The sequence below is a fragment of the Geotrypetes seraphini genome, chromosome 4, assembly GCF_902459505.1.
Source record: "Geotrypetes seraphini chromosome 4, aGeoSer1.1, whole genome shotgun sequence".
Taxonomy (NCBI): domain Eukaryota; kingdom Metazoa; phylum Chordata; class Amphibia; order Gymnophiona; family Dermophiidae; genus Geotrypetes; species Geotrypetes seraphini.
The window spans coordinates 235378811-235399186 of NC_047087.1; the positions used below are offsets into that span (position 1 = coordinate 235378811).

General features: G+C 40.2%; 1 protein-coding gene across 4 annotated transcripts in view; it reads right to left on the reverse strand.

Annotated features, from left to right (window-relative positions):
• Positions 1-20376, reverse strand: part of WDFY4 (WDFY family member 4) — a 613830-nt gene that overhangs the window by 38925 nt on the left and 554529 nt on the right. For all 4 annotated transcript variants that reach the window (XM_033941175.1, XM_033941176.1, XM_033941173.1 and 1 more), the window contains exons 57-58: positions 9343-9501; positions 4280-4459 (exon numbers count right to left, since the gene is read on the reverse strand). In XM_033941175.1, coding sequence (XP_033797066.1) covers positions 4280-4459; positions 9343-9501 — 339 coding nt within the window. The remainder of the gene's footprint in view (positions 1-4279; positions 4460-9342; positions 9502-20376) is intronic.

The following is a 20376-nucleotide window of genomic DNA, read 5'->3' on the forward strand; positions in this document are numbered from 1 at the left end:
TCCAAATGAAAGGCAGGGATCTTCAATAAGGGAAGTGGTGCATCAAACCTTAGTAACAGGATGTGATAAGTTTCAACTTGTTTGGTGAAGTCAGTTGGTTGTGAGCTTCGGTTGAGAGAAGGTGTGTTTTAAAGTGTGCTGTAAATTATGGATCACGAACAACATGAAATTTTGTTTCAAACTTCAAAAAAGTGCTAAAGAAACACATAAAATGTTAAAATTAGTATATGGTGATGCTGTAGTGACCCTGAAGATGGTTTACAAGTAGTTTGAATGATATTGTAATGGTTGAAAATCGAATGAAGACGAGGACGTCCTTCAGCATCAAAAACCAAAGACAATGTTGAAAGAGTAAGCAAAATGATTTGATCAAACAGGCAATTGACTATTAGGGACATTTCTGAAGATCTGAACATCTCTTATGGTTCTGTTTAAAACCTTCTAACAACAGCTATGAACATGAGACTCTCGAGTGTGATCTGAGAAATGGGCAAATAGTTTCATCTTCCATCATGATAACGCTCCATGTCACACATTGCTTCTGGTACAGCAATTTCTGTCAAATAAAAACATTACGGTGTGTCTTCATCCACCTTATTCAATTAAATCCAATTAAAGCCAGCACTAATAATTGAAACTTAACCACTCATAACTGGCTTTAAATTGACATAATTGAAAGTTAAATGTCTAACTTGAAAAGCACGATTCTATAAAATGTAGGTGCCTAGAACAAAGTGGACTGTTGGCATTTTCAAGTTAGAAGCCTCTTTGTAAATTAGGCACAGGTATTTAGATGAAGAAAATCTAGGCATAAATTGAGTGCCCTTAAAGTTAGGATGTCTAGTGATACCTAGAGTGCTCCTAACTTTTATAAAATCACGCTTAGCACCGTAGTAGCCGGTGCCAAATTTTTAGGTGGCCTACATAGAATTGGGCTTGTATTGTATAAATGAATCCTCACACTTCAGAGAGTCTTGTTGGCTCAACCGATCGGAGGGAGAATACCCCTGCCATGATCAGCTGCACCAGCTGTGGCAGAGGACCCCCCTGAGAGGACCCACAAAATCGGCCGGAGGGTTGCCCACTCTCTCCTGTCACACCCTCCCATCGCGATTGGCAGGAAGGATGCCCACTTCCTCCTGCTGACATCCCCCGAACCCCCCAATGCCCCAACCCCATTGGCAGCTGGGATGCCCACTACCTCCTGCCACTGGCCCTCCTGAATTGCTGGATACCCCTAACTGCTGACACCTCCCCCAACCACCGACACCCCCAAAATCACAACACCCCCCCCCGAATAACTTCCACCTCCATACCTTTTTGAAGAAATGCCGGCCAGAGGGATACTTACTCCCTCCGTCCGGCAGGCCTGCGTCTTCAAAATAGTGGGCTTTCCCTTTCCCGGTGCATCCTGGGATACACCGGGGAGGGGCTTAAGGTCCTGATTGGCTCAGATGCCTAAGGCCCTTCCCATAGGGCCATTCAGAGCCAATTGGAGTTTTAGGCTTTGCCCATTGCATCCCAGGATGCACTGGGAAGGAGGCCTAAGGCCCTGATTGGTCCAGTTGCCTAAGGTGCCTCCTATGGGAGGATGACACAGGAAAAAATATATATAATATATTTATTAACAGATGAAAAAATCATCTTATTAGACCAAATCATGATGTATAGTAGTAGATTATAGCAGTGTTTTTCAACCTTTTTTGGGCAAAGGCACACTTGTTTCATGAAAAAAATCACGAGGCACACCACCATTAGAAAATGTTAAAAAATTTAACTCTGTGCCTATATTGACTATATATAAAGTAATTCTCTTGAATAGGAATCAAATAAACACAAAGAAAGTATTTTATAATGCTGCCACCGCCAACAACACCGTTGGCGGCGGTGACACTCAAGTGGCTAAAGAGCCGCAGTTTGCCGGCCTAGGGACAACACTGGAAGGTGGCCAGCTGTGCACCCCCTTGGGACGTAAACCCGGGGTGGGGCAGACCGCCCCCCACCCCCACCCTGGTATGCCACTATCTGTACCTCACTCCCTCCCTATGACCAAAAATTCTCCTTTCTTCTATTCCCCGTGTACACAACCATCTCTTTCCCTCCCTTCCTCTCTCCAAAGTCCATGCCTTCTGTGTCCAAACACTCATTCCCTCCCCCACCTCAGCATCTCTTTCCCTCCCTTCCTCTCTCCCAAGTCCATTTCTTCTGTGTCCAAAAACGCATTCCCTCCCCCACCTCAGCATCTCTTTCCCTCCCTTCCTCTCTCCCAAGTCCATTTCTTCTGTGTCCAAACACTCATTCCCTCCCCCACCTCAGCATCTCTTTCCCTCCCTTCCTCTCTCCCAAGTCCATGCCTTCTGTGTCCAAAAACCCATTCCCTCCCCCACCTCAGCATCTCTTTCCCTCCCTTCCTCTCTCCCAAGTTCATGCCTTGTGTCCAAAACGCACTCCCTCCCCCCTTTTGTGTTCCGTGTTTGCCTCCCAGCCCATCTTTGCAACTTTCTCAGCAAAACAAAGCTCAAGCCGCGAGGCTTGTCTTCTGCTTCCTGCCTGCCCTGCCGCACACAAATAGCCGAACGGAAGTATTCTCCGACGTCAGCGCTGACGTCGGAGGGCAGGCTTTGCTTAAGCCCTCCCTCCGACGTCAGCGCTGACATCGGGGAACGCTTGCGATCGGCTATATGTTAGCTGCAGGGCAGGCAGGAACAGAAGACGAGCCTCGCGGCTCGAGATGTATTGAACTCCGCGGGTCCCCCGTCCAGCTTTCTCCTGTCCACGTGGTGCCGACCGCCCCTCTCCCTAGACTGGTGGTACTGCCCTGAGGGCGGCCCTGACCGTACGGCACACCAGGCAACATCTCGCGGCACATTAGTGTGCCGCGGAACAGCGGTTGAAAAACACTGGATTATAGGACCCAATACAGTCTGTGTTTTGGCAAAAAAAAGCCTTAATAAAACAAGACAAGAATAAAAGTTTGTAACGAGTTAATTGTAGAGCACAAAAAGTGTCCTTAATAGGAGGTGTACACAAAATAAGAGTACTTAAGAGGTTTGCATGGAATAAGGGTGAGTGATTAAAAAAATGGAGTGAATGCATGGATTGGAATAGTCTAATTATCAAGAGATTAAGGGGATTGAACAAATTTATAAAGAGGAGGCATATAAAATGGTGTATTTGTGCTGCCATACTCAATGGCGTAGTAAGGGGGGGAGGGGTCCGCCAGCACCCCTCCTCATCTCTGCTCCCCATTCCCACTCCTCCCCCTGCCATGCGCACAGCCCTTCCCTTCCCCCATACCTTTCTAACTTCAGCGCGAGCAGCCACTAACTTGGTGCCCGCGTCAGCTTCGGCACTCTCTCTGACGTCCCTTCTAGGACCCGTGTCTAGGAAGCGGGCATCAAAACATAGACGGGCAGCAAGTTGGTGGGTGCTCACGTCGAAGTTAAAAAGGTATCGGGAAGGGGCACGCGCACGTGGTGAGGGGAGGGGTGCTCCCACCCCATGTGCCGCTTACCCTCACTACGCCACTGGCCATATTGGAAATGTGTGCAGATATGTGCTAATATAAAAACTCTGTGTGAAAAGTAGATACTTAATACCGTATCTCGCTGTCTTACTCTATAAGGAAAACGTGGCAGTTTTCAACTTTTTAGCAAAAACATATGAGAAATGAATGACAAAAATCACAAACAGATCTAGAGATTAAAACCAACCAATCATCATATGAAATGCAAATGGAAAAGTAGAACAAATCAATGCATGCAATGGGGTTAAATCCAGAACTACACCAACCCTCTCAAGCAAATCTGACTTGATTCTATAGAGATGAGGGTAGAAAAAGAATAAAAAACAGGTTAATTTTTTACTATTTCAGACTGCTGAGTAAGCTCAGGCTGCATTTGCACACTTGCAAACTAAGCAGTCTCCACTGGGGTCCCTAGAAAATAACAATCTCAACAGATTGAGTCAGACCCAGAAAACAGAAGGGTCACCTTTAAAAAAAAAGCAAAATGCATGACCTAACCAGAAGATATACATGCACTCCATGCAATAAAATTTAATACTGCACTGCTCCTTCTTATCATGCTATCTCTATACTGTTTGAAGCCAAGACAATGCTTTTATGTCTTCTACCATTAGGAATACTATTAGTAATCTCTATAAAAAGAAAATCAATTCATCAATGCCTAAGAACATTCTACTATCGAAAAAGCACCCATTAAGTTATCATGAAATGTTCATGTACTGTCAAAAGAAAGAAGACAGATGAAGCGCTTACACTGGAATCACTGATGGCCACAGCAGAGAGACCTGCTTGGTGTCCCGGAAGCTGTGTCACATACATCAATTGATTCAGATCCCAAAGGATGCACGTTCTGTCAACAGAGCCACTAACTATGACACCATAGAGTACAGAAGCTGCCAGACAAGTCACAGCTTTTGAATGTCCGTATAAAGCCTGGGGAGGAAAAATACGACGATGAGACAGAGAAGAAACACTAAAACATTTAAAAAAACATTCAGCCTAATACAGGTATTATCATTAAATATTTTTGCCTATCTCTGTTTATTATTTAGATTTACAAACTAGAGCTTAGAATCATGCAGCAAACCCAAAAGGGATAATTTTATTACTATCCATATTGATGGAACGCACTGTTTTATTTTATGCTTCATGGGTTTTGTGGGAAATTATTCCAGGAAAAGCGCTCCTGCACATTTATACCTGCCAAAATTAAATACCCAAAACACTGAAGTTCTTTAAATCTCATTACCATCAACTGAGACCATGTCACCTTGCTGACATCTGACAACTTTGCACTGCCTTTTAAAAGGAAAAGTGAAAGTGTAGACTAGAGTGTGACTTTAGATTTTGTTTTCATTAAAAGACATTTTGATATGTCTACTGTATTATGAGTATTTTTCCAGTTTAGATTGATACGTTCTCTGCATGAAGTAGCCTTAAGGACGGTTCTGCTTCCAATGTTATTTTTCTTTATCAAGCTCTCTGATATAGTATCTCACACTGTTGTGATCGAATCCCCATGCAGAGCGCTCCATAGTGTCAGTATTTTGGAATTAATAATTCTTAACGTCTACCACCAATTTTAGTGCTTTATATATATATATTTATATATATATATATAAAAAGAATGAGGATGGGAATGCATGGTAATGGTAAACATTTGGAAGAGTTTATCATGGTTGCAGAAAAAAAATGTTTTACCACCCTGTGAGAACAGTACAAAGTGCTTTTCATAAGAAAGTAAGAATAGCCTTACTGGGTCAGACCAATGGTTCATCAATTCTAGTAGCCCGTTCTCATGGTGGCCAATCCAAGTGAAACCTGGCCAAAATCCAAAGAGTAGCAACATTATATGCAGAATCCCCAAAGAGTAGCAAGATTCCAGAATCCTCAGAGTAGTAGAATTCCAAGCTACCGATTCAGGGCAAGCAGTGGCTTCCCCCACGCCTTTCTCAATAACAGACTATGGACTTTTTCCTCCACAGTAAAACAAAACAATGGCATTTACTGCCAATTACCTTGCCTCCCTATTTCCATATCTCTTGTAGTGCCCCTCTTCTGAGTCAAGCTTCTCTCTCTCGCCCCCACCCCAAGTGGCCAGAGATCCAGCATCTCTTTAGTTTTGCCTCTCAACTTCTCCCTCCCTTTCTGTGCCCCCTTTTGGACCTATACATAAAATTTAGGCATGGATCCCACACCTAAATTTATGTGTGCAAATTTTAATATCAACAATTACTTATTAAGATCCCAATTACCAGTGTTAATTGACTCGTTATTCAATTAAATTGCACGCATAAATTGGGCATGTGCCCAAATTTGCACATGCAGTTTTCAGCGCTGGTTGATGCGGCCAATTCATATTATTGGCCAGTCTGCAGATATGCAAACATCTCAAATGATCAGATCAAGTATAATTAAGACACATAACTCAACCACTGCCATGAAGCCCTCTTCTCTACATGTCTACAGATAATATAATTTTCACTACATATTTCATAATTGTAGATGTGCAAAAATGTATAGTGCAATCATAGAAGGTTCTGTCTCACAAAATTGACATAAAACCTTATCCTTTGCATATGGAATAGTTAGATCTGAAGTACCAGCACCTTTCCTTCTCTAGTTTTGCAAACTCATTGATGAACATAATGTTAAAAAAGATCATGCTCAAATGCTGAACTGTTAATTATACAGAAGGAGTGGCTGTGATGGAAAATATTGGAAAAACAAGGCATTTCATGTCCTGAAATTATTTTCACATCAAAGGAAAGAGTGTGTTTAGCTATATATACCTGGGCCGTCTAGTCTTTTGTATCTGCCTAAAACACAGGATGATTAATTGTGATCTTTACAATCAATAGAAAGGACTCAAAATGCACTTCCAACATTAGATGAAAGTGTAGGGGTGTCTAGGGCTTTTACACTAAATACTTTGCCATGGGTAATGATATTTTTTACAAGCCACGAAGAATAGTTTAACCCTATTAAAGGAACTGGAAAAGTATGGTCTTTGTATAGCACTTCAATCTTCCTATGTATAAATTGAAAATCTACTATTTACATTTCCTAAGGGAAGCCCTTCAAAGGCCTAGAGGCAACCTGCTTTCCCAAATTTTTTAACCAATTCAGTTATGAGGTATATGAACAGGGCCAAATGTACCATGTAAGCATCAAAATGGTAGATGATGTCTAATGTGAGCAAATGCAAAGTGAGCATGTGGGAAAGAGGAGCCCAACCTGTAGCTAGGAAAATGATCTAGATGTCATCATTGATATGTCGAAACCCTCTGCTCAGTGTGCGGTGATGACTAAGAAAGCAAAAAGTGGAATCATCAGGAAAGGAATTGAAAACAAAAATTAGAATGTTATAATGCATTTGTATCGCTCCATGGAGTGGCCACACCTCAAATATTATGTGCAATTCTAGTCGCAGCATCTCAAAAAAAGATATAGTGGAATTAGAAAAGGTACAGAGAAGGGTGAGAAAAATGATAAAAGGGATAGGATGACTTCCCTAAGAAGAAAGGCTAAAACAGCTAGGGCTCTTCATCTTGGAGAAAAGACAACTCAGGGGAAATATGATACAGGTCTATAAAATACTGAGTGAAGTAGAACAATTAGACATAAGAACATAAGAATAACCTTACTGGGTCAGATTAATGGTCCATCTAGCCCAGTAGAATCATTTGTTTACTGTTTCAAAAAATACAAGGATTAGGGGGCATGCAATGATGCAGTAAATTTAAAGCAAACCAGACAAAATAGTTCTTCAATCAATGTGTAATTAAATTCTGGAATTTGTTGCCAGAGTGGTGAAAACAGTTAGCTTAAGGATTAAAAAAAGGTTTGAATAATTTCCTAAAATAAATGCCTCCAAGCCATTATTAAGATGGACTTGGGAAAAAACACTGCTTATTTCTAGCGTAAGAAGCATAAAGTCTATGATCACTGCAGAGGGTTCCCCGATCAGCTGAGCCATCAGGACTCCCTGATACTGCAGCTTTGGGGAGTTCTGCCGGCTCAGCTGATCAGGGATTCCCCTGCTACGATTAGCTGAACCAGAAGGGAGATCTCCAATTCCTCTCTCTCCCTAACTTTGTTGTTGTTAGGTGCTATCGACTCGTGCTCGAGTCCTAGCGACTTAATGGATTGCGGATCAAAAAATAAACTGGTTTTGTGCTAGTCTGGAAAAGTCCTCCAGCATCATCCCCATGGTTGTTTTCAATAGGTCCAGGCATATGATTGGAAGTCGCCCTCTTCGCCTGGTTCCTTCGATCTTCCCAAACATGATGTCCTTTTCCAGTGATCTCTCTCTTCTGATGGTGTGACCAATATAAGACAGTTATAACTTCATCATTTGGGCTTTGAGTGACATAGCCGGTTTGATCTCTTCCAGAATCGATTTGTTAGTTCTTCTGGCAGTCCACGGCCCACCTAAAATCCTTCTCTACCACCAAAGCTCAAATGAGTCAATCTTCTTTTTGTCTTGTTTCCATAGTGTCCAGCTTTTGCATCCGTAACTGACCACTGAGAAAATGAGTCCATGGACAAGACTGATCATCATCTGGAGTGTTACCTCCTTACCTTTGAATACTTTGTTGAGAGTCTTCATTGAAGAGTGACCAAGTGCTATTCTGCGGAGCATTTCCTCCCTGCTAGCAGCTTCTTTGTTTACAAAAGAGCCCAGGAGATTTAAATCCTTTACAACTTCTATTCTAACGCCTTCAAGCTCAAAATCTTCATCATGATCTTCATCTTGTTTATGTTCAGTTCTAATCCCATGTTATGATTATGACCTTTGACTTTTCTCAGTAGATACAGCATGTCTTCTTTGCTGCTAGTGATGAGCGTTGTATCATCTGCATAGCGCAGGTTGTTTATATTTCAGTTACTAACTTTGAAACTGACACTCTCTTCTTCCAACTAACTAACTTCCCTAACTTTAGGTGTCCTTTATAGAATCAACTCCTTAGTCCAGTGATCTTCCACTTTTTTTGATCCGTCAGAAAAATATGGTATGAAAAAAGTGGAAAATCACTGGACTAGGTGTATAGCCTTCGATGGAGACTGAGAACTTTTCAGTGGCCCCTCGTATATGTATCTTCTGTATGTGGGTACACACATTTTATAAAATACATGTACATACTCCAACACTGCCTTTATGTCCTTGGGAATTTCTTACATATGGGCTATGTATAAGTACAGGTATACAATTCTTTATCCCAAATCCTTGGAACCAGGCACTTTTCAGATTTTGGAATTTTTCAGAATGGTTATGTTAAATCTGAAGAGGACAGACCATCATTAAAGGAGCAATTCTATATCTTTTTTTTATTCAAAATAAAATTTTCTGCAAATCCTCAAACATAAACATGCTCAAAACGCACATCTTCTCAGGTCAGTCTGCCACATGCTAATTGAACTGGAACAATACTTTGAAACATAAGGAGACTTAAAATAAGCTCAACAAGCATCATCTTCAGTTTGGAGTCTGCTATCCAATGATGGTGCTGGAACAGTGTTCTCAGTACAAAGAAAGATGCTTAGTTTCAGTGTGTGTTGGGTCAGGGGACTTCTGGCACCAAAACGTTCAGTTTTTGGAACATTTTGGCTTTTAGACTTTCTGATAAAGGATTGTATACTTGTATATGTGTTCTCAACAAAGCACAATACTTTTATGTGTATATATATGGCTGAACAATTTTAGAATGGCCCATTTCCAAATGTTTAAACAAACTTCATACATTAAAAAATATATATCTGTATAAAACTACCTGCCGAAAGACAATATTTTTAAAAAAACCTTATTTACTTGCCTGTTTCAGCCTCAGACTTTTTACTTTGTCCTTGACAATAGACAATTCCCACACGCACACAACAGAGCTTGTTCCAGATGAGATGATCGTGGTTGGTGTGGGACACAAGGCACATAAGCAGAGCCCCCAGTCCACCATTGTTTCAAATGTAACAACATTCTGTTTAAAACAGATATACCAGATTATTCTCAAAACATCCACGTGCCATATTAATGACAATATTACTTAGTAAATATACCAATATAACTAATTCTATTCAATGCAATTAAGCAAATTACAGTTGAACTTGCACATTACAAATAACACCTCTACATTTCTATCAGTTGTACTTATTTGGAGGTCACATTGCAAAGTCATTTTCTCTTGCATGTGGCAACATGTGTGTGTATAAAATAAATTCTGACTGGTGTAAAAATATGTGCCATGACATGATGGTGTATACTTTGCCAGTTGTAGGCGCAGAGGTTGGATGAAGCTTGGATGGAGTCTGCAAATATGTGTGCAGATGATAAAATATGCTAATCTATGCATGTACTTGAATAATCTAGGCATAGACAATTTAAATTAAACCATTAATTTATAAAGCATGTATGGTTTGGCAGACTGGATGGACCATTCGGGTCTTTATCTGCCATCATTTACTATGTTTACACAGACTACTATCACTAATTATGTAACAAACAAGGGGAGTATTGACGTAAAGGAAATACCGGTAGTTACAAGATCCCTTTAGAAAGATGAGTGATCACTAAAGATATTCCCAGACTGCAGAAAATAAGATAAATAAGAACAGAGAACTAAAATTAACAAAAGTGTGTAAAGCAAGGATGAATAAGATACACAACACTAGCGATAAGCACATAAGCAAGTAGGTTTTAAAACGAACATAGTTCGGAATACTAGCAGATATTCTAAGGTGCCCCAACTGCTATGTTGCCATGCCTGGGTGGCTGGTCCATTAATAGATTGGCCCCTCCTATGTCCAAATGGTCTTGTTCTAGGCTATGTGGTTATAAAGATAGATGTTCTGGCGGTCTGAATGAACAATAGTCTGGATGTACAGATAGATGATTTTTGAAAAAAAACATCTAGACATATTATTTGAAAATGGGCATTTTCCGCCTGCCAACTTTGGGCATCTAGTGCCATCCGCTCAAATTCGACTTAGACATATGTTTTGATTATGCACGTTTTAGTATCTACTAGTAGCTGAATAAAGCAAAAAAAATATTCAGCAGTTTCTTGATTATTTTGTTCTGAAATCAATGGCAGAAAATTTCAGTGTGACTCAAGAGGAGTTTTCTTGAGCAGGATTAGGACAAAGTTGAAATCTCGTCATGAAATGAATAACTAAAAGCTGAACAGAGATGGGCTCACTCTCTATGATAAGCTCCAGTTGCACTGAGGTGAATCCTTACAGAATTGGTTTTGAGACCTGACTCAAAAGTAGAAGGTACTCAAGCAGTTTTTGTGTAGGATAGGAAAATGGCTCTAGAGTCTCGCACTCACACCAGATGGAAAACTTTCTCCACTTGAAACATTAGGACTTCTTTGTGTGATTTCTTCTGGAAGTAAGGAGGACCTTGTGATACGAATGTGAAACGTATGGTATGAAAGGATTATTAATATTGAGTGACACTGCCTAGGATCCATGAAAGCTGTTACAAGGAAACACAAGTATTATGAGAACGAGCCAGGCCAGAAATTTTTCAGCACCTACTGATAAACTGCCTATTATGAGAGCAGGTCACTGTCAGCACACGAGCAGAGCCAGGAGTCTTAAGCACCTGATGATAGGTGCTTAACAGAAACACACTCTCACCACATGAGATAAGCACGCGTTTGTACATCCAATCTGGCTAAAGGGGGTAGGGGAAAAAGTATCCAATCCATAAAGAGGGGCTGGGTATACAACCCACGAGCTACCCCACGAGCTAAGCTAGATGTTTTCAAGACATACTGATTGGAGATTACATTCTCAACATGAGATAAGCACGCATTTGTATATCCAATCTGGAAAAAGGGGATGGGGAAAAAGTACAATTTAAGGGGGGGGAGTTACCTGTAAGGCAGGGACATTTCTTTTCCATTGCTGACGAGCTGTGTGATGACATATTGAATAAGCCTCCTGATTGTGGTCCCCCATCGGAGTGATGCAATAACCGGTAACGTATTGATTCAAACTCTGTACTTAATCAATGATTATGGCTAGAAATATTGTATATATGTAATAAAACTTAATTTGTACACTATTTTGATTTCCTGGCATTCTGTCCAGTGTGGAAAGTGACTGAAGGCCTTTTTATTTTGCCTTTTTAAAATAGTAATACAGACCTGGAAAACACCCTCTGGCAAATTCAACAAGTAAACCTCTAGCCTCTCAATGTCCAAGCTGTGAAGGCTGGAGATTGAAAAACATGATGCAAGAGGGTCCTGTTATTCTGAGTAATGAGGCATGAGGCTTTGTTGCAAGGCTTTATCCTATCTCAAGAAGACGTTGAGGCTCATATTCTAGAAATGGCATCTAAGTGGAAAATGGCATTTAAAAATGATTAAAATTATTTTTTTTAAATGTAGGCACCTACCGGCATCTAAAAAAACCCTGCATCACAACTACGGAGGCGTTTTACGATGCTACTGCAGGCGTGGCTAATGCTGGTAAGCGCTGTAAATGTAGGCCTTTAAAACCCTGGCCTACATTTCCGATGCTTACGATTCATAAAGCCGTAGTTTTATAAACGGTGCCATTGTGTGACTGACACGCGATCGACGGCTGATTTTTTAGGAGGATGTCACCGATGGTACCGTTTATAGAATCTGCCCTGAATGCTTGAGTGTTTGGCCATTGGATGATGACTACACTAAAGTGTTTGTGTTTAGCTATTAGCGATATATGGTCAATTTATGTTATTTTCCACAATAAAGTGCAGATATTGAAGGCCCATTTAATAAAATACTGCAGGAGTTTTTGCATAAAATGTCTTTTTATCAATGCTTCATTGCTGTGTCTGAAAACCTAAAAGTTACAGCTATAATACCAAGAAATTTGCTCCATTAAGCAAAAATAATAGCAAAATTTCCTTTTACAAAACCGTGCAAGTGTTTTTTAACGCTGGCTGGCAAGCTGAATGCTCTGCACTGCCTCAGATGCTCATAGAGCTCCTATGAGCGTTGGAGCAGTGCAGATCATTCAGAGTGCTGGCCGGTGCTAAAATCCGCTTGCACGGTTTTGTAAAAAAAAAAAAAAAAAAGGGGGGGGGGAGTTTAAGAAAAACAGAGCTTTCTATAATCAGTGGCTTTGAATGACCCCAGGATGGGCTTTAAAAAGATATATATAGAGAGAGAGATAGATAGAGAGATAGAGAGATAGATAGATATGTGTGTGTGTGAATTGAAGTTTTATGCTTGATTGGAAATATATCTATATATATCTATATACATATATATCTATATATATATATATATTTCCGATCAAGCACAACCAAATTCATGGGAAAAACATCAATTCACACAGTTTTTCCAACTTTAGGTTTTTCTGGACAACCCTACTGGCCGGTTAAATAGTTGTATGCATCTGTAATTTAGCAGTAGGATTAGTGCTGCAAACTCTATGGTTCATTTATTTTATTTCTTATAGATAAATATATGCACCGTAAGGAAATCAAAACATTAATATTTTGTTGAACCACTCCATCATGCCATCCTTAAAGAATCCACAGATATTCCTATGCTACCTTTCCCAGCAGAAATAATCTATAAGACGGAATTTGTAGCCTGGGTCATGAGAACAGCATGGACTTTCCTATTAAGCTGAAATGTCCTCTCGCAGAGGGGTCTCTATTGTATTTCAAAACCTTTTAGGCACAGCCTTAGTAGGCACTGAAAATACTCCATGACAGCGACTGTCAGATGCTTGTGTGAAATCTCTGCCCCCTGTGCACTTTATTGCAAAAACTTGTCATAAATTTTTCACAAAACCAGCAAGAGGGCAGAGAACGTTTCACTGAATGCATCCTAGTAGAACAGCTCACTGTCAACTCCTAGATGAGTCTGAGATATACTACATTTCTTCTGTGTTTGCACACCAAATTTACGATCGCCAATGCCACATGCAAAATCCATACTTGCATTACTATGCAGTTTGTTAATAATACATTTTGGGATGTTAATAAATTTATAATTTTCTCTGCCCTAAAAATGTGAGCTAAAAATAAACATCTCTCAACCAAAAAGCTTTGCAGAATTTACAGATCTAAACCACATCCGCCAGTCATTTGCCACAAATCCAGCTGTATTGATCGAGTTTATGGTTATAAATTTCAAAATAGAGTATTCTTCGTGAATGGTTTAATCTAATTCACTTACCTCATTAATGCTGTAAGCAGCCCCTACTATTATCTGATAGAAGAGTACAGAAGAGATATTAACCCTCATTTTTACGAGGGAAAATCTCTCATGCGGAAATGGAGGAAAAATTCCATTCTCTTTTTGCAGAAAAGATTCCTTATCCAATAGTATTTAAGTTGGAGATTCATTCGCCCATCGTTCTTTCTCTCCCTATCCCCTGTTTGAATCATTTATGTGTTGGCATGCATGCATGTTAACATTGTAGAGCAGAATAAGTACCAACTTTTTGAAATGACTGGGGATGCTAAACTCAATAGAAAATACCACTCTGGGAGGAGAGGAGTCATCTGTACCTGATCGGAGTGCCTTGGTGGAAGGAAACGGAGCACCTGAAGAGAGAATTGTTCCTATGATGTCATCTACAGACACCAAGGCACAGCAATTTAAACAGCTCATAGCCACAGTATCCCTTGAAGGAGTCATCTGTACCTGATCAGCGTGCCTTGGTGGAAGGAAGCGGAGCACCCAAGGAGAGAATTGTTCCTATGATGTCATCTGCTGACACCAAGGCGCAGCAATTTAAACGGCTCATAGCCATTGTACATGGCCTGTGGTTATGTGCCCGAAGGGGTGTGACTGGGAATGCTCCTTTGGAGCCCCTTCAGAGCCAACTAAGCAGTCATTGAGGATTTGATCTACCTCGTCATTGTTCTGTAACTAACATTTTTCAACGTACTCTGTGCTTTTATCCTATACAGGGTATTCCTTTTTTTTTTTTTTTTTTAAATATGAGTAAAAGGAAGGGAATACTTAAAGGACTAAAAAAGAAAGTGCTAGGCCCTATGGACTCCTTTGGTGTAATTAAAGATGCTCCTCTACTGCTATTGTGAAGCCTAATTTTTCATCTAAGAGTGAAAGTAGTTTTGAGGCTCCTACTTTGAGTCCTGACATGTGCTCACTACTTAATCCACCTAATGTGAAAGCAAGCTCTGCTCCAGTAACTTCTAGTCCTTAATTAATTAATTAATTTTGATTTATATCTCGTCCTCCCAGAAAGCTCACGACGGATTACATGTTAACATACATAGAAACCTCACGGTTATTAGCGGTATATAAGAATTAAATTAAATTAAAATAGTTTCAAACAAACAGAAGTGTGGATGGGATTGGAGATTTGGGTCATCAATCAGAACTTGTTGGAACTTCTCAACCAATTGCTGCAGCGATGTCTGAGATAGTGATGTGAGCTACTGAGATACCTTCTAATGATATGACAACTATTAGATTTTCCCTTAAACCAGTTTCATTTGGAGGCCGTATGAAACAAGATTTTGGAGTGACATAAGTTCCAAAGGAAGTCTCTAATATTGAAATTTGGAAGTTAATAACTAAGATGGAGGGGATTTTAACTAACTGCTTGACTCAGTTGTATTCCTTTTCAGGGGAAGCAGCAGCCAAAGTAGCTTCATTAGAGGCTGATTGGTGTTATAGTGGGAAACCAAATCTATGAGATATTCAGGAAAAATTGAATCATTAGAAGCTACTACCGGTAATGCTTCTTTAGTAAAATGATATATGAAACTTGAGAAGTGATTAGAGAGAGTTGAGAACCAGTTGAGAGCCAATAATCTTTATTAAAAAAAAAAAATCCTTATAATAATGCAATTTCCCTTAAAGAGATGTTGAAACGGTATATGTTGGAAGTTCTATCCTTGGACTTGTCATCACTCCCACAGATTTCTAAAAGTATGTTTCCTCTTCTGTAAAGAATATTTTAGGAGGAGGGGTAGAGGTAGTACTAGAGGGGGATCTAACTCAGGGGTGTCAAAGTCCCTCCTCGAGGGCCGCAATCCAGTCAGGTTTTCAGGATTTCCCCAATGAACATGCATGAGGTCTATTTGCATGCAGTGCTTTCATTGTATGCTAATAGACCTCATGCATATTCATTGGGGAAATCCTGAAAACCTGACAGGATTGCGGCCCTCAAGGAGGGACTTTGACACCCCTGATCTAACTACTATGCTACAAACATCTGTTCTAAAGACTATCCCCCTCCTTTACTAACGCTTAGTGGACATAGAATTTCTATGCGCGTTGGAGCAGTTACTGCCGCTGCTTGCGCAAAAACCCGTGCTACGCGTTAGTAAAGTAGGGGGTATATTAAGAGGTACTTTGATGGCTACTGTTTTATGTAGTGAAGAAAAAGATACGGAAAGTAGCACTCAGCGAAAAATCAAACATACAAAGATAAGCTACATTTGCATTGCATTTCTCTATAGATATGCTATTCGCTGAGATAGTGCTATAATATTTGTCAGTGTAAGAACATAAGAACATAAGAATTTGCCTCTGCTGGGTCAGACCAAGGGTCCATCGAGCCCAGCGGTCCGCTCCCACAGCGGCCCATCAGGTCCATGACCTGTAGAGTGATCTTCTGACTAACCCGTTGATTCATACTCTATTTGAACTTTAAGATGATTGCAATTCAATAGGGTTTTTGGCCAATGATAGAAGCATGGGGGAGAGTCGTTGAGGACGCTTAGCTCTCTCTCATAGCTCCGGTGCATAATTTTGCCCCATGGCTTCTGAGGGCTTTTCCCTTTCTAAAAAAGTTCTTTAAAAAAAACCCTCAAGTTATTTCACTGGCATTTAAGGATAGGGGAATTCTTGGTATATTACCCAGCAGATGCTTAACTGGAGGTTTTTGAAGTTTGTGAAGAAAAAGATAACGTTTTGATTAATTGCATCAGGAAAAGGCTGGCTCACTTTCATGGTTCTCCAATATATGTATGTTTTTTTTCTGATTCTCTCAGAAAAAAAACTCTCAGAGTTTCTTAAATTGAGACAGAGAGCTTTATTTTTCATGATCCTAAACATTTAGATGGCTCATTCCTGAGTTTGAATTAAGCTAAGTCTGCATCTTCTGCTAACTTGAAGTAATGATAATACATTGGTGATTAACCTCCCCCAAAGCCCATAGGGATTTAAAAGGTTTCGGGTCTTTTGTCGCGTGGCAGCCATTAGCGCAGTTTTGTAAAAGGGGGGTGGGGGGATATATTAGATAAATTGTATATGTTAGATGAGACCAATATACGATCTTTTCATATGATTTCTTAAAGTTTTCTTAGTGTGATAGACTGTTCTTACCTCCAATGTTCCTATTAAGGAAAGAGTCGGAGTTAAAAATTTTTCTTGGTTTTTCTTTATGATTCAATCTGTGACAATTATGCTTTGTATTATGATGATTGTAAACTTAAAATTTATATAATAATAAAAAAGAAAACACCACTCTTTGAATAAACTGAATCACTGCTCAATATTAGGGGTGCTAAAGAAGCCATGAACCCACAGAACTGGCTCCTATGCAGAGAATGAGATGCAAGTCTGAGTGGTTCGGCAAAGCCATCACATATGATCAATTTTTCAGTCTCTTCCATAAACAGTTTACATAGTTTGAGGATGATTTATAAACAAGAGAAGGCCAAATAATTCCTCCACTTTCTGTGTTTCCTCTGAGTCATGCTTGTGGGTATGGGAAAGTTTTCAATGTAATGGGAAAAAAATGCAATTTACTGCTGAGGCAGAGAGAAAGAGAGAGAAGAAAACGTAGGGTTTTGGTTTAAACGTAGGGAAAACTGGTTTAATAGGGAAACCATAAGAGTAAGGAGTGCACACAGATACAGAGCTGCAGTTATACAGAAGATAAGTTAATTACTTTAGCCCAACTCCTCCCCCCCCCCAACACACACACACTTTTACAAAACTGCAATAGTATTTTTTAGTGCAGGCTGGTCCGCTGAATACTCCGCGCTGCTCCCGACACTCAAAGGAACTCTATGAGTATTGGGAGCAGTGCAGAGCATTCAGTGTGCCGGCCTGTACTAAAAAACGCTATCACGGTTTTGTAATTGTTTGTTTTTATGAGGCAAGCCTGAACTTATGATGCAGGAATTAGAGGGGAATGTTTAAAATCATAATATATTTTATGCAGGACTGAAGAGCAACGTACTGATTTTTAAACAAACAAAAAATGTTTAACTCAAAACTGATTGAACTTCAAGACATTCAAGGCTATGTTGAAATTGGCCCTTTCCATTTTACTCAAATTTGATTTGAACTTTGACTCTGCAGGAGTTCATGATTTCCTGGTCAGCGAATGATCACTAGTCTTCAATTATTTTATTTTTATATCCTCTCTTCCTTATTTTCCTTAGAGGGAATTGTATCCTCTCTTTTTTTATTCATGTTTTATTTTAATCTTAGGAGCCTTTTTTATGTGCTCCCTATTCCTCAAATATGACTTTTATTTTGAATAATGTTAACCACTTAGATAAACTAAATGTATAAGTGATATATTAAATAAAATTGAAATATAATCAAACTGAAATAGTTATATATTAGGCTAGATTCAGTCGCTCTCAAGCCAGTCCTTGGGACACACCCAGTCAGCCTGGTTTGCAGGATAGCCACAATGAATATGTACTTAGATAGATTTGTATTAAATGGAAGCAGTACAAGAAAATGACCTCATGCATATTCATTGTGGGTAGTCTGAAAACCTGCCTGGCGGGGCATGTCCCAAGACCTGGCTTGAGAACCACTGTGCTAGTTGAAATACTAGTTAGTGTGTGGGTTTCAATTTAGAGTGTCAGAGTGCAATACTGCTCACATTTTGTGGGATTTCCTCTCACCCTACTAGCATATTTTCTTCCATAGATAGATTCTTACAATCATAAGTAATCCACTAGAAATGAGAGAATAGCTACAGAGAAATGTGGTAAGTTAGCTTGAAATGCTGAACAGGCAAACTGTCAGTTTGAGAAGTAATGCCCCTTACTCAATTAATCTCATCTATAACACACCCAAGTTCAGTTCTTTCCAACGGCAGCCTCACTGTTATAACTCAAAACCTAAAAAGGCTCACAGGTTTTAACAGCCCTGTTTTTTGGCAACTCCAGTGTTTGATCATGTGCAGTGCTGACACACCCCTAGGCAGCGCAGTGCAGCCAGGACCAATCAAGTAAGTTTTCCACAGAAGATTCACAAACTATGGGGTAAATCCTTGAACAGGCTGCCCCACACAGACCCCTGTAAGACCCCAGCCCAGACTGGCTTCTTTTGGGCTCTGCAGCATCCATGCACTTGCGTTTTGCACTTTTGCTGTTTGTGGTCTCTGGGAGGGTCTCCCTACGACTTAGACCTCTGTGGTTCCCCAGCCCTAGAGGCTCCTGCTCCACCCTTGTATGCCCTGCGGCATGCAGAACACAGACGCTCCTCAGCCGACCATCTAGCACAAAACTGGCATGATATAGGGGCAGAACAGCTTGAAGAGTTCATCCCAGTTGATTTGGAACCAAATCAAGGGGTTTTGAGGCAGAAGGAGGCTTTAGAAAAAAAGATGGCCACCACCAGCAAATTCATGGCAAAAATGGCCCACTGGGGTACCCCTGAAGTTTAAAAAAATGCAGTGAAAGGGGTTTTGGAGAAGAGGGATCCTAGCTCTGTCCTCAGAAACCCTTAAAAATGACTTCTTCTGCTTTTTTCCCCCTCCCAATTTCCCTATAGGAAATAATGGGCTGCACTCACTGTCAGTTTTGCTTCAGCTTGACTGAGTGGAGAAGACTTTCTGCCTCAAATCCTTGTTGGAATCAATCCAAATCTTCTGGTTGCCAGTTGGGACAGACACTGACTGAGGACTCCATCCCCTGAGATCCTTGTGGCATGATGGGGAGAGATTTAAACACAGCTAGCTCCCTGAAACCCAATGAGATTCACACAGGGTCCCTACAGCCTAAGCTCAAGCCTCTAATAAATCAGAAGGCATGCAGGGTCTTAGGGAAATGGACCACGAGCCTCAACGAAACACAAAGCAGACTGGCTCAGACACACCTGAGGGTTGTCTTGCAAGCTGCAGCTCGCCCTTATATAGTCTGTGTCCTCTCCCAGGCAGATTAGCCCCAAATATGGGGTTCTCTTGGCATCGAAGCCTCACAAAATGGAAGAAAACTACCTGAAAATAATAAAAAACTGAACAGAGCAGCTCAGAACACACCTTCTTAATTCGCTTGCACAAAGAAAAACTGAAGAGGAGGATTTGCTGAAAGAGGCGATTGACATTCTTCTGCAACAGTTCACGAATATGGATTTAATCACCTAAAGTACAGATTCCTGTGTTTATGTAACAGAATATCCATTGTAGACACAAACTCCCTCTTTTACTAAGGTACGCTATGCTTTTTAGCGTGTGATAAATATTAACGTGTGCTAATTATGCGCTAAACGCTAACACATGCATGTTATCCTATGGACATGTTAGCAGTTAGTGCACGTGTTAATTTAGCGCGTACTAAACTCATGCTAAAACACTTAGTGCACCTTAGTAAAAGGCCAAAAAGGAATGCGCTTTTAGTTACGGTAACCCCAAAATATGGAATGGTCTTCCTTTAGATCTTCATTTCCAAGCATCACCTTTTTATAAAGATTGTTATTTATGCAAGCTTTGGAATAAGAAGAATTTGGATTGTTACAGAACTTAGATTATTTTCTGTTCTAACTTGATTTTGTTGAATTATGTTATGTCTATTTTATTATGTATTTAATTTAATTTCCATATTTATATCCCACTTAACCACAAAGTTCCAAGTGCTTTACAATAAATGATAGTAAAATATCTAATGTACAAACTAT